This window comes from Lissotriton vulgaris, chromosome 1_1, assembly GCF_964263255.1.
Source record: "Lissotriton vulgaris chromosome 1_1, aLisVul1.2, whole genome shotgun sequence".
In the NCBI taxonomy this organism is placed as follows: Eukaryota; Metazoa; Chordata; class Amphibia; order Caudata; family Salamandridae; genus Lissotriton; species Lissotriton vulgaris.
Genome location: NC_141685.1, coordinates 1,585,727,449 through 1,585,740,375, shown reverse-complemented (window position 1 = coordinate 1,585,740,375; position 12,927 = coordinate 1,585,727,449). Strand labels below are relative to the sequence as shown.

Here is a 12,927-nt window from a genome sequence, read left to right as displayed (position 1 = left end):
TGATTTCCACAGACTGTATCCCCCATAACCCAGCCCCATAGGTGCCAATGGAAAGACATTTGGATTTATAAATTTGTAAAAGTTCCCTTGGTGGCCTTGATCCAATCTTCTTCGCAAAGTTGAGGAGAGCTCCCGTTGCTTTGGTGAATGCCAACGCTCTTGCTTTCACTGCTGGTTTCCAATTACCTTGTCTGTCCATATGAACCCCAAGGTAACAGAAAATATCTGCTAATTCAACACACTTAGTGTCCAAATTTATATTACATGGAGCTCTGATTTTCCTTGGGCCACAGGACATGGTGAAAGTCTTGGACACATTTATAGATAAACCCCTCTTATTCATGTACTCAGAGAATGTATTTACTGCGTTTTGTAGGCCTCTCTTAGTCTGTGACAAGATAGCCGCATCGTCAGCGTAGAGGAGTATGGGTATGGGTTTTCCTTTAATCACTGGATAGTGATTATACTTTTCTGTTAGCAAGGTTCCCACATCATTTATGTACAGATTAAAAAGCAGGGGTGCAAGAATGCACCCCTGCCTTACTCCTCTACGGATAGGGAAGAAATCAGAACATTCGCCTCCCTTGCCGAACCTCACCCGTGCACCAGCCCCCGAGTAGAGTTCTTTGATAAAGATTATGATCCTGCTATCTAGACCGATATCTTCTAAGATCTGCCACAGGGTGTCATGCCTCACACAATCGAAAGCAGAACTGAGATCTACATATGTTATGTACAAATTAACCTTTTTGGCATGAACATATTTTGACATAATAAGGGCAAGATTTAAACCTTGTTCAATTGTTCCCTTTCCTCTAGTAAAGCCGTACTGCATTGTAGATAGGATATCTTTTTCTTCGAGCCACTCCTGCATCCTGGTAAGGATGATTCTGCCTGCTGTTTTCATTAGGCCATCTAAGAGCGAGATGGGCCTGTAGCAGGCAGGATCATTTCTATCCCCTTTTTTGTGTATAGGGACCAGGATAGCCTCTTGCCAGGTTTTGATGAATCCGACTTTATTAGAGGAGTTGAGGACGTTTGTTAAAATTGGGGCCCAGAGGTCAGGGAGATTTTTAAAAACATCTAATGGGACCTTGTCTGGTCCTGGCGCTTTTGCCGCTGGACTTTCTTTTAAAGCTCTTTGAACTTCTTCTAGGGTAAAGGAAATATCTATTGGATAGCTAGAACCCTCTATTACATTTGTAGATCTTGTAGTCGTGTGATCCTCACCAGTAGGGACTGAACAGCTATAGAGTTTCTGGAAGTGTTGGACCCATTCCTGTGCAGAGATTGCGTTGTCTATTGAGGGGCCCGCTCGCTCCTGGTAGAATGGAGCGCTCACGGCCTTCCAAAAGGCAACGTTGTCCCTTTTGTTACATGCTTCATGCAGGTTAGCCCACGCTTTTAATTTCAGTTCTTTTTTCCTAAAGCTTAAGGCAAGGCGATAGTTCCGTCTCGCAGTTCTGATCTCTACTCTCGTAGATGAGCTACAGTGCAAGATATTTTTTAATGCAGTAAGGGCACTTCTGCATTTCTTATCAAACCACCCGAAAGGACCCTTTTGTTTGTTGGATTGGGTTCTTACAAGGATATCCTTAATTTTACCTGAGATGTTACCAAAGGAACTAAGGACAGTTAGTGGGTCCTCGTCTAGGGATAAACCGATATTAAAATCTTCCAGGGAGGAGCTTATCAGGTTTTTATTAAATGTTTCTGGGATTACCTTTTCCCATTTGATTGTAAACCCATTTTTTTGACCTAAGATCGGGGTAACGTCATAACAGCTGCCAAGAGGATGAGGTTGGTTGCTAAGTTTGAAATTATAAATAGAAAGGATAAGAAAATGGTCGCTCATAGGTGAATCGAGAGTACGCCAATCAATTACCTGAGCTGAATACCGGGCTGAAAATAGGGCAAAATCGATTATTGAGTTGGCTCCTCTTCCATTAAAGGTAGGTGTGAACGGTTTAGGTGGAGTACAGAGCTCATTTGTAAAAGCCAAGGAGTAGTGCCCCATGATCCTATTCATCTGATCTCCAAATTTTGTATGACAGAAGTGATGATAAATCATCGCCTCTTCGTCGCCCTCCCAACCGCACACCCCCTTTGTGCTCAAGGGACATAAGGAGCAGTTAAAGTCCCCCACCCATATAATTGTCATATCCTCTTTTGATGACTCTTCAATACCATTAAGGGTGGAATCCAGTTTCTTAAGCACGTTTTCCGCTTCCAGAGGTGGGATATTATTGTAAAAAATTACGATTAATAGATTTTTCTGAGAACCCCATATGGAAAGAAGTATTTGAAAATAGTTATCGTCCAAAAGTGTTTTTTGAATCACTGGGCCCGAGGTTATAGATGTATATATAGTTAGACCTCCCTTTGGCCTGCCTCTCCTGCTGGCTATAGCTGGGGTAAAGAAAGTTTTATAGCCCAGAATATGGAATGCCTCGGTAGCCCATGTTTCTTGAATCGCGATCACAGGATGAACTGTTGTGATCGCCTGCCATTGTATGTCATCAATCTTTCCTGCTAAACCTGCCACGTTCCATGAGACTACAGACATCTGGCTTTCTGTGCATTCCAAATGGGTCGGGATATTATGAGAGGTTTGGGGTGGGTCTATACCCCTATCCTGGGTGCCCGGTTCAGGGATTAAGTTTGCCACCAATAATAATGATGATTGACTTGATGTTTGGGGATCTACAATGAGTGATTGTAATTGCGGACTAGATATGGGGGAGGAAGATCCCTGGGTGCATCAGTCTAAGAGATCTGGTCCCATCAATGCCTGATATCTATTTGATAGGGATAATGAATAATAGTAATCCTCATGTTGAGGTCTCTGGTGCCTCTGATAGCTCCACTGGGTAGGTTCCTGCTGAGGCCTAATGGCTACCAAAGACCTAGGGTAAAAGTATGTTAATTCCTGAAGTTGGATGCCCAGGTTATCTCTCTCCTGATACCACTCTCTTAGATATTTCATCACTCTGTAGTCTCTAAAATTGATGATTATGACATCCCCACTGATGTCTTTTGGTCTAAGACCCAGCCATTTGGCCCTTCTGACATGGAGAATATCCCCGTTTATATTTGGTGGCAAAGGACGGTTTTTTTTAAGCCAGTATATTATTTTATTTTTGAGGCTCCCATAGTCCTCGAACTGATTCGGTAGAAGCTCAGGGACCCCGGTCAGGATGGCCACAAATGGGGCCGATTCCGGTGGAAGAGTAATTTGTATCTCTCGTTTTGGTCTAGTTCCTTTGTGTGTTTGAGGTGACCCAGTATTTATAAATTCTGCCGCATTGGAGTTATTTCTAGGGACTGGAGCATCTGTAGCATTTTTATTAAGATTTTTTGTTGCGGGGTCTGCTCTTTTGGTTTTTCCCCCTATATTATTCGAACCTTCGGATGATTTAATTAAGTTACTGTTGTTGGTTTGAAGCTGACCTGATTGCAATTGGGTTGACCTAGGTTTTTGAATTAAGGGGTTGGAGTTTTGTTGATTTGTCCCTGATTTGTCTACAGGTCTAGCAGATTTCTCGGTGGGGGCTGAAGTCGTATTGGGTTTCCTAACTCCTGTGGTCTTGTCTCTCTGGTTCACAAGTTGTCTGGTCAGTTCCACATTAGTTTGTGTGGTAACTTCTAATTCACCCAATTTTTCTGTGATAATTTTTAGGCGATGAACTAGGGGTAAAATTAAGGAAGTGACCAAGTGTTCGAACTTCTCTACCAGCTCTTTAATTGAGGCGGTTTGTGTTGATGGATCGTTAATGATATTTATTTTATTGGTGTTGGGCTTTTCTACTACATTCTTATTGGGTTTACTTGTAGGGACCATTTTCTTACTAGCTTTGGCCCTTCTACCTTGATGTGTTTCTATGTCCCTTTTCCTCTTTCTGGAGTTGGGAGGGTTCTTGGTATTTACAGCTGTAGTAGTGGAATTGTTTTTCTGCTTTTGCAATGATAGATTTTGGGGGCCGCGCTCCTGAGATTGAGTCTCACTCCCTACTAAGTCTATAATGGGGGAAGGTGAAGTGGTTTGATCACGTAACTGGAGGGGGATGCTGATATCCCCCAATATTACTTTCGTAACTGAGGAATTTTGTGGGGAAATAATTTTATTTACATAGTCTACAGATTCCAGAATATCATCGATCAAAGGAAAAGATAGGGCCGTAGAGTGAAGGGAGGGAAGATCCAGAGGACTGGTCTCCTTTTGTTGGTCTTGGGTGAGTGGGTCCAATAGGGTATGTGGAGCACAGGGAAGGGAAACAAAGGATGGCAAAAGGTACGAATCCTGGGAGATGTTAGTAATATCAGGTAAAATAGTACTGGACAGAGGGGGTAATGTTCCAGCAGGTAGGGATAAACGTTTTTCAGTTTGTTTTATGACTGTTGTCACAGCTCCTATGGTCCTCTGCAGCATGCGATCAATGGCTGTGAGAGTTTGTACAGGTGTCTGACTTATTTTTCTGAACTATTCTGCTAATAAATGTAAACTGTTTGAATGTAATCTTTTTCTTTAGGTGAATTTAAAAGGTTTAATGGTGTTAGAATTAAAAGGTTAAATAAAATAAAGTCATGCTAGGAGATTACATCTTTAAATAAAAATTAAATTAATGGAAAATTAAGTTGGTCTTGTTGTCCATTAGTTAACTTTTACTAGCTGATCCATTGACCAAACAGTGGGGTGTTTTAATCTTTTCTTTAAAGTAAAACCATGGTAAGATCCAATAAACTGCAGTTGTATATAGTGTATAAAATTTAGATTAAATAGATGAAGGAGGACACTCCGCTATTCCAGCAGCTCATTCCTCTGATTTTCACTGCTCTTGGGAGCAGGGTGATTTGTGTGAATGAATGACTTGCGGTGTTATGGGCCCCACCGACGAGTAAAGTGTGATAGCTCCTAGGATATATAGTGATGGTTTGGAGGTTTGGTTTGGAGCAGCGCTGGATCACTATCCATGTAGTTGCTTGCTTGCGAGCTCTTATCTTGCTAGCCCCTTACCTAAAGACACTGTTTATACAAAATAGTGCAAGTACTCTCTTGCATAGCCTTTGCTACCTTCTTTTGGGCCTTTCTGTTCTGCCTATGCCCCTTTTCCTCCCTATTGGTTTGATCATTTTTAGTGGCCAGTTGCAAATTGGTCAATCTAAACTGAGGAAGATGGTCACCTTCTCTTTTTGGCGCTTTCTGGACCTTGCAAGTCCTCCTTCTTAATTCGTCTTTTTGTGACCGATAGGATTGAGCCCTGAATGAATAGCAAGGACGCACCCCCTGGACAGACAGCAACTCAAAACTAAAATAAAACCTCTTCAAGCTTTTTTTTTAGGATTGTACAACTACAAGGCTTCGTGCCTGTATTATTCACATTTGATACAAACACACACAATATTTTAAAATAATGCAGCGTTACACCTCTGCCCACAACATCCCACATTCTTTCTTTGAGCTGACTGTACAATATTCTAGAATGCATTCTGAAAATCTGCATTCCTTAACTACTAACTAGTAGAACAGAATGTAACTATTCATTATTTCAGAGTTGTTTTCCTATAGATATCAGTTAACGTAGCGTTTCGTTCAGTTTCTCACCAGTTTGACAGTGGATCCAGCTGCAACAATAAAGAGTTTAACATCACCTCTGTCTGCGCAAGATGTTGTTCAAGCTCCATCAGTTGTTTTTCTAGAAAACAAAACACACATGATTTAATACACATCTAACATGATGAAGAGAAATTTGGAAATCTGCACATAGAGCCAGAATTTTCACATTTCAAAATTATAAATGACAACTTTGTTTTAAGGCGACAAGATGCGTGATATTTTGGCAGCAGGCTTTTGAATTGAATTTGCCAGATCCTGCTACAACTCTCCTTGTCCCTAGCACTATAGCATGCAAGGGCCAATCAAAGCCAACATGCTGGCTGCTTCCCTACCACGGTCTGCATCTTTTAAAAACATTTTTTTATATCATTGTGTTGGTATAAAAATCAACTTCTCCTGCTTACATTACAATAAACGTGGGGCATGGCTAGTGCGGGGACTGCGCTACACAAGTCCTTGCAGAGCTATGCACGGGGCTTCTGGCCAGGGGCCATCAGGGCACTTTGGAGCTCAGAATACGCGGAGTTGGGGCTACATGTGAGACAGGCAGCCCTCATGCACCAGATGGCTGCTGTCAAAGGTGAGAAACTAGGTCTCTGGCAGTGTTGCAGCAACGACAGGCCAAGAACACAATATGGTATCCACAAGAAAACTCCAAAATGGCATAGCCCTGGGGTTCTGCGGTTGAATTTTTGGCCCTGGCTTAGGGCCAGCCCCTTTTTTCCCCACCCAATACTCTCCTTGATTGTGGACAGTGCCCCCGTACTGGATGACGTCCATGATGACGACGACTACCACAATAAGTGAGAACCTGGACTGAGAGAACGAGATGATGCCCCTTTTGATCAGCCTACATGGAGCCACCTGTGGGACTCACATGTTGGATTGTTGGACCCTTGGGATAGAGTCCCTCAGTTATCAAGCTTATTAAGTCAGAAATCTGCAAGAAACAGGCAGGGGTCTTACCCAACCCTGAGGCTGGTGTCCCCTCTCTCCATCAGACAATGGACCTTGAAAGATTACCATGACACATACTTGTGAAGCTCCTGGACTGAGACTCCATTCTAGTGGAAGGATTTGGGATGAGGTGACTGGCATAAAAAGCAAACTACACACATCAAATTGATAATTGGCATGATGAAGAGGCCATAGGAATAATCAAGAGAGAGCCTCAGATGGTCTGTGTACCATTTTGAACTGTATTCATGACTGCCTATTGCTGGCTCTTTCTGCCTACCTCCTGGACTATCCTAAGGGGCAATGTCTGATATCCAGTAAGAGTTCCAGTAGATGTTCACTTGTGCGCTTAGAGAGAGGGCCAAGACCTATCGACAGGGGGGGTTGGGGGGGGGGACAATTTGGATTCTGAGCAGTGGTGGTGTGGACAGACTGATCCAGCAGTGAGCATGGGAGTGCAGAAGCTGCAGAAAGAAACGTAAAACTGCAGTGGGAGACTGGTTCCCGTGGTCCTCCCCTTGTGCCCAAACATCATGGCGGCCTCTAAACAGAAGACACCCAAGATGCTGTCTATCTAATAGCTGGGGCTAAGCCAGACAGCACTGAAACAACGCCCCTCCCAAAACGTTCAATTGCCAGAGCTAGATGCTTCAGAGGCCCAGGCCCTGGCCACCAACAGATATCCTGCTCTCTATAAAAAAAAAATTTTAAAAACGGAATTGGCCGCTCTGAGCCAGGATTTGTGTAGTGTTTCCTTCCTTTCTCTTCCTTCATGAGGGTTCTCGTGAGAGTCCCCACGAGGGAAGGCTAGAATCTTAGAGATATAATAGGTTTTTCTTTGAATGTTTTGCGGTGTCAGTTGGCAGTTGTACCTGTGCCTGGAGGCTCGCTCGCAGTTCCCGGTCTGGTCGAAGTTCTCCAATAAACTTTACATTTAGATTTGGTGTAGTCCGGATCTTCACTACACAGATTTTGGCGAAGATCTCGGCCAGACTGAGCCCATGCATCTGCAGTCTTCATCCGGTTTCCTGATGTCCGAATCTACAGGATCACTTGACTATTTCCTTCCAACTAGCCTGTTTTAATTGGCCTGTGTTTCCCAGACTCCTCCTCCGTTGCCGGAATAACTCCCTGTTCCGCAACCTTGTTCTTTGGCACCACTAGGACATTGGCAATTTCAACAAGAGTATCGGGAGATGTGCTAGCATTACTCGCCTTCATACGCAGCTGTCACCCTTCACCCTCCTGGGATTCTTCATACAAAGGATGATCGTGTCATGCTGCGTTGGTGAGTCTGTTGGTTCGGAATTTGTGTGTGACAGACCGCTCCTTAAAAGGCGAGACTTTTCCTGGAAATTATGTTCCTTCATCTGCACATTCGGAACTGTTCCTTCAGAGTGCCTGCCAAAGTTTGACAAGTGTTTTTTATGTTGTGGGTAGTTCAAGGTAATTCATTCTGCTAGTCTACTTTGCTGATTCGCACTGCCTTTCCTGTGTGAACACGTTAACCTAAAAACACTGTTGTCTGTGAGGCTTCATAAGCTGATACGCACAGTTTTTCCAGCGGCACGTTTTCTTAAAATACTATTGTCACTGTAGTCAAAGACACTTTATCTGCAAATCTAAATACCCGGTTTCGCACAGTTCTTTATTGGTGTTCATATTATTTGTCACTGCATTCAAGGGGATTTTATCTGGGAGACTTCACTCGGTGATTCACACAGCTTTAACTGTGTGCACATTATTTTTTTCAAATTCTGTGGTCACGGATTGCAAGTTTTTTCCTGAGAATCCACATATGCTTATTTGTGCAGTTTACTGGAGTTCACATTATATACTAATTGTGTTGGGGCTTTTGAAACTGAAGGTTTTTTGTTGTGAACATTGTAACGATATATAGCACAGCTTTCTTCACACAGTTTATCTTTACTCATTTGGCTGTCCCATGGCTGCTCCAACAACCTACATTACTGTCAACACACCAAAAGAGTTTATGTGCACTCCAGGTGATCCTCCAGTTCCAATGGAAGGAGTACTTAATTAATTGCCTTCTAACTATTGACCATGCTAATAAGTTATCTGGTGAAAGAAAAAAAACGTTATTGATGCATAGTTAAGGTCCTGCAGGGTTAAGAATCTATGGTAAATTGAACAAGGATACCGTGTCTGGCGATGAAATGTTTTTAACCAAGCAAGTACACATTTAGATAATTTCTTTTCACCTAAAGTTTGCATAGGAGTAGCTCGTTTGAAGTTCCTTCAAAGAAAACAACTTAAGAATAAATTGATTGATGACTTTGTTACTGCTCTTCAGAAACGTGCTATTGATTGCAGATTTGGTGTCATTGAAGAAGAGTTAGTAAGAGATCAAGTTGTCATGCACGTATTTGATCCTTCCATACAAGATAGATTATGGGTTAACAGTGACAATTCTCATAAAGATGTTCTTGCTATTGCTACGAAAACTGAATTGTCTGGTAGGTGCGCAAAAGTCCTCAAGAAAGAGAAATGTGATTATGTGCAACAGGAAACTGTTGCCAGAGTTCTCTCTAACAAATCTAAAGTCAACTCTGCGAGCACAGTCTCCGGTAAAAGAGGTGTAAGTTCCAGCAAAAAAGAATTCAGATGTGACAGTAGATATCATCTTGCCATTGATCAGAAATGTCCTGCCCTCAAGAAAAGGTGCACTATATGCAGGAAAATAGGTCATTTCAGCTGTGTTTGTCACATCAAAAAACCTAACAAAGATAAAGTCAAATGCATTGAGGAGGGTCTTTTATCCTCCGCCCTCCCAATGAGGACAGTGATAATGAAGGTGGTTTTGCTTCAAGTTCTATGGGCAATGTGGTCCTCAATATATTGCACAATAATTATTCTAACAAACAGATGTGTTTAATGTCCATGGGAGGAGTTAATGTACAGATTACTGCAGATTCTGGTCCTCCTTTCACTATAGTAAATTAAGCTGTATGGTCTGACTAATTTGTATAAAAACTTGGTCCCGAATTAATTGAGTTACACTGGTGAATCTATTGATTTGCTTGGTTTTAGGAATCTTATCTTTAGATTCAAGAACAGAAGTGCATTTTGCAAACTTTTTGTTTCTAATAAGGGTCCATCTGTTCTTGGGTGGAAAGATCAAAGGAAAAACTCAATATTATTCTTGATCCTAATGGGATAGAACAAGTTCTTGTTTTAGATGAAGGTGAATGCTCAGGCAAGACTCTATGTGATAATCTTCCTGGTGTTTTCTCCTGCACATTGGGCGGATTGGAAGGTTTTGAGCATCACATTCACCTCAAACCTGATGCATCTTCCAAGGTCCACAAACTGTCAAATATTCCTTTTTTCCGTTAGGGATGAAGTTGAGAAGGAATTGAGTAGGTTAGGCAATGACGGTGTCATCGAACCTATAGAATCTTCCCAATGGATTTCTACATTGATCATCACTAGGAAGGCCAACGGAAAGCTTACGTTCTGGAAAGTATGTCATTTCTATGATGGATGTGTTTTCTAAGTGGCCTGTGGTCAAAATTATCAAACTTTTCAAAAAATTTGATACGGACACTGATCAAATTTTTTGTTGAGGTTTTCCTTAGTGAGGGTAACCCCGCTCTCATCCTTAGTGATAATGGTGTACAGTTTACTTTGGATGTCAGGACTCAGTATTTGCCTAAGTGTGGTATACAACGCAAAACCACCTCTCTGTGCAACCCCAGCGGAAATGGTCTGGTGGAAAGGTACAATAGAGTTTTTAAAGGTGCCATTCAGTTGGCTTTTAAGAATAACATTCCTTGGGGGGACACAAATGTTCAAAACACTTTGGTCTTATTGAGTTTCCGTTGTTGACTCTACAAAATGTTCTCTTTTCGAACTCATGAGGGGTAGGAAGCCCAGAGCCAAGTAGTATCCTGGTTGGATTAAAAGTTGCGGGGAGGTGAGTTGGTCTTCTTCGGATGTAAAGAATAATTTGATTCTCAAACATGACCAGTACAAATAATTCAATGACCGAAAGCCTAATAACCAAAATGTTAAGCTTCCTGTTGGTCAGTGGGTCAGAATCAAGAAGCCAGGATTTATTCCAAAAAATGATAGTAAGTTTTTTGAGCCTCAACCCATTGCTCAATTAAGGAAAAATGCTGTCATTTTAGATAGCGGGTAGAGTTGCCTTATGTAAACAATTTGGTATGAATCATTGTGAGAAAGATCCTACTCTCAATTCCTACCCTGAGGCTCCTGTTGCATTTGATTCTGTTAACAAATTGTCTGTTCTGGATGACTTTTCTAATTTTCCACATGATCATTCTGTCAAAGGAAGTGAAGTTGTCGTTTCGCATGATGTTTCACAGAAGAAAGATGCAAACACTACCAGCACCCTTGGCAAAAGGATCATCAAACGTCCGATTATTTTAAATGATTATATTTGCAACTAATGCTTTGAGAGGGCTCTCGTGAGAGTCTCCATGAGGGAAGCCTAGAATCTTAGAGATGTAATAGGTTTTCCTTTGAATGTTTGTAAATGCTGCAAACTCAGTTGGCAGTTGTACCTGTGACCGGAGGCTCGCTGTTCCCTGTCTGGCCGAAGTTCTCCAATAAACTTGACGTTTATGTTTGGTGTAGTCCGGATCTTCACTACTATTTGGAAAAATCCACATCTGATTTGGGTAAAAATCTGCAATGTACCAAGACAAGATTTGACCAAATTGAAAATTTCACGGTAGACCAAGCACACTAGCAAAAGGCAATCATGCAGAGAGAGTTGGAGCCTTGAAAGCTCAACGAGCTCAGGTCCTAGAGAAACAGGAGGATAGAGAAAATAGGTCCAGACAACATTGAGATTGAAAACATCAACTCAGAGCTGCCTAATGCAGAACTCAAACAACACCATATTAACAGTGTACCTCACTGCCGCAACTTCTAAAAACTCTTGACATGATGATGGCATTTTACAGAGTTGACTATCATTTTAATCAAAAAGGTCCTGTCCAAAACATCAATAAGTCCCATCATGTCCTCCTTTACCATAGCTAACTATAATCAACCAACAGCATGCATTAAAACCAATGTTCATCCCGGCAAAGGAGCCCTTAGTCCCAAAAATTAAAGTCAATCAATCAATACAGAGTAACACAATCAATGGCAATATGTACAAATTGGCACTTTTTGCCAACGACATACTAGGCTTCTTACCAGACTCAGCAGTTTATTCTGGCCCTCAAGACGTTGTCAGTAGTATCAAGTTTTCCTGTTACTATTTGAAATCTGCCAGTATGGGGTTCCAGACCAGACTTGAAGCATGCAACACCTTCAGTTAGGTGGGTTTACACGCACTAAAGGTCCCTTATCTAGCCTGGGGATAGGGTCAACAACACAATGTAGTGACTTATTTGCAACCTCCCCCATAGCTGAACACTCTTGTCAAAATCTGATCACTGTGGCAGTCTTGACTTGTCCTGCATCAGCAGAATAATAGCATAAAAATTTACTTTCTTCCTCGCATATTGTATTTAGTGCAGACATTTTCCGTGGAGTTTCTAGGAGGGGCCCTTAAAGAGATCCATTCTCCCTTTATGTCCTTCATTTCGTAGTGTAAATCTCCAACAGTAACAAGGGCAACTCTATATGAATTGCAAGCAAAGGGCGGTCTGGGTCTCACTGAAGTTTACAATATATAAAACAGACCCAGATTTGCCTACAATAGAATGAATGCAGGTCGAGTGAAAGAAACCATGGGTAATCCTAAAAGAAGACCTCTCTCCTACCCAATTACAACATTTTATTTTGTTTCCGTCACAAACCACGTAGGGCCGCACTCTCATACTGCATTTGCATGCTACTGGAACACTAGGAGGGCCCGATTCGTATAAGGTGCTTACCACTTTCCCAGGCCCCCTGATCCCACTAATGCACCATCGAGATTTCCCTCCAGGTAACCAATACCCATTTTTTCTACAACACAGCGAGGGAGGCCCACAAAGGCTTCACAATCTCTTTACAATAACGAGTTGGTGACCAGTGACAAACAGGAGGTTAGCCATCCATCCAGAGGAGTGATAGATTCAAACCAATTACAACTCTCCATTGGGCGGCAACGGGTGAGAGGCATCCAGGCGGGCTATGAATTAACCATTTTTGAAACCATAGTGGATCTGGCATTTATTGCCTATAACAGTCCCAGGTGACAGACCTGACCACATTTGCCACAACTATATGCTCATGTGGGAGAAGGTGCTGGTGCTAAACTTGGGGGAAGAAAAGTGGGAAACAATATGGCAAAGGGCAGCAACTGTCTTCCTGTGCAACAATCACAAAGAGAATGTCTTTAAATACAAAGAGAACGTCCCTCTGTCTTTTCT

General features: G+C 42.1%; 1 protein-coding gene across 1 annotated transcript in view; it reads right to left on the bottom strand.

Moving 5' to 3' along the window:
• LOC147750841 (protein RIC-3-like) overlaps positions 1-12,927 on the bottom strand; it is a 193,078-nt gene that overhangs the window by 60,751 nt on the left and 119,400 nt on the right. The window contains exon 4 of the mRNA XM_086918132.1: positions 5,603-5,693. Within this exon, the coding sequence (XP_086774258.1) occupies positions 5,603-5,693 (91 nt within the window). The remainder of the gene's footprint in view (positions 1-5,602; positions 5,694-12,927) is intronic.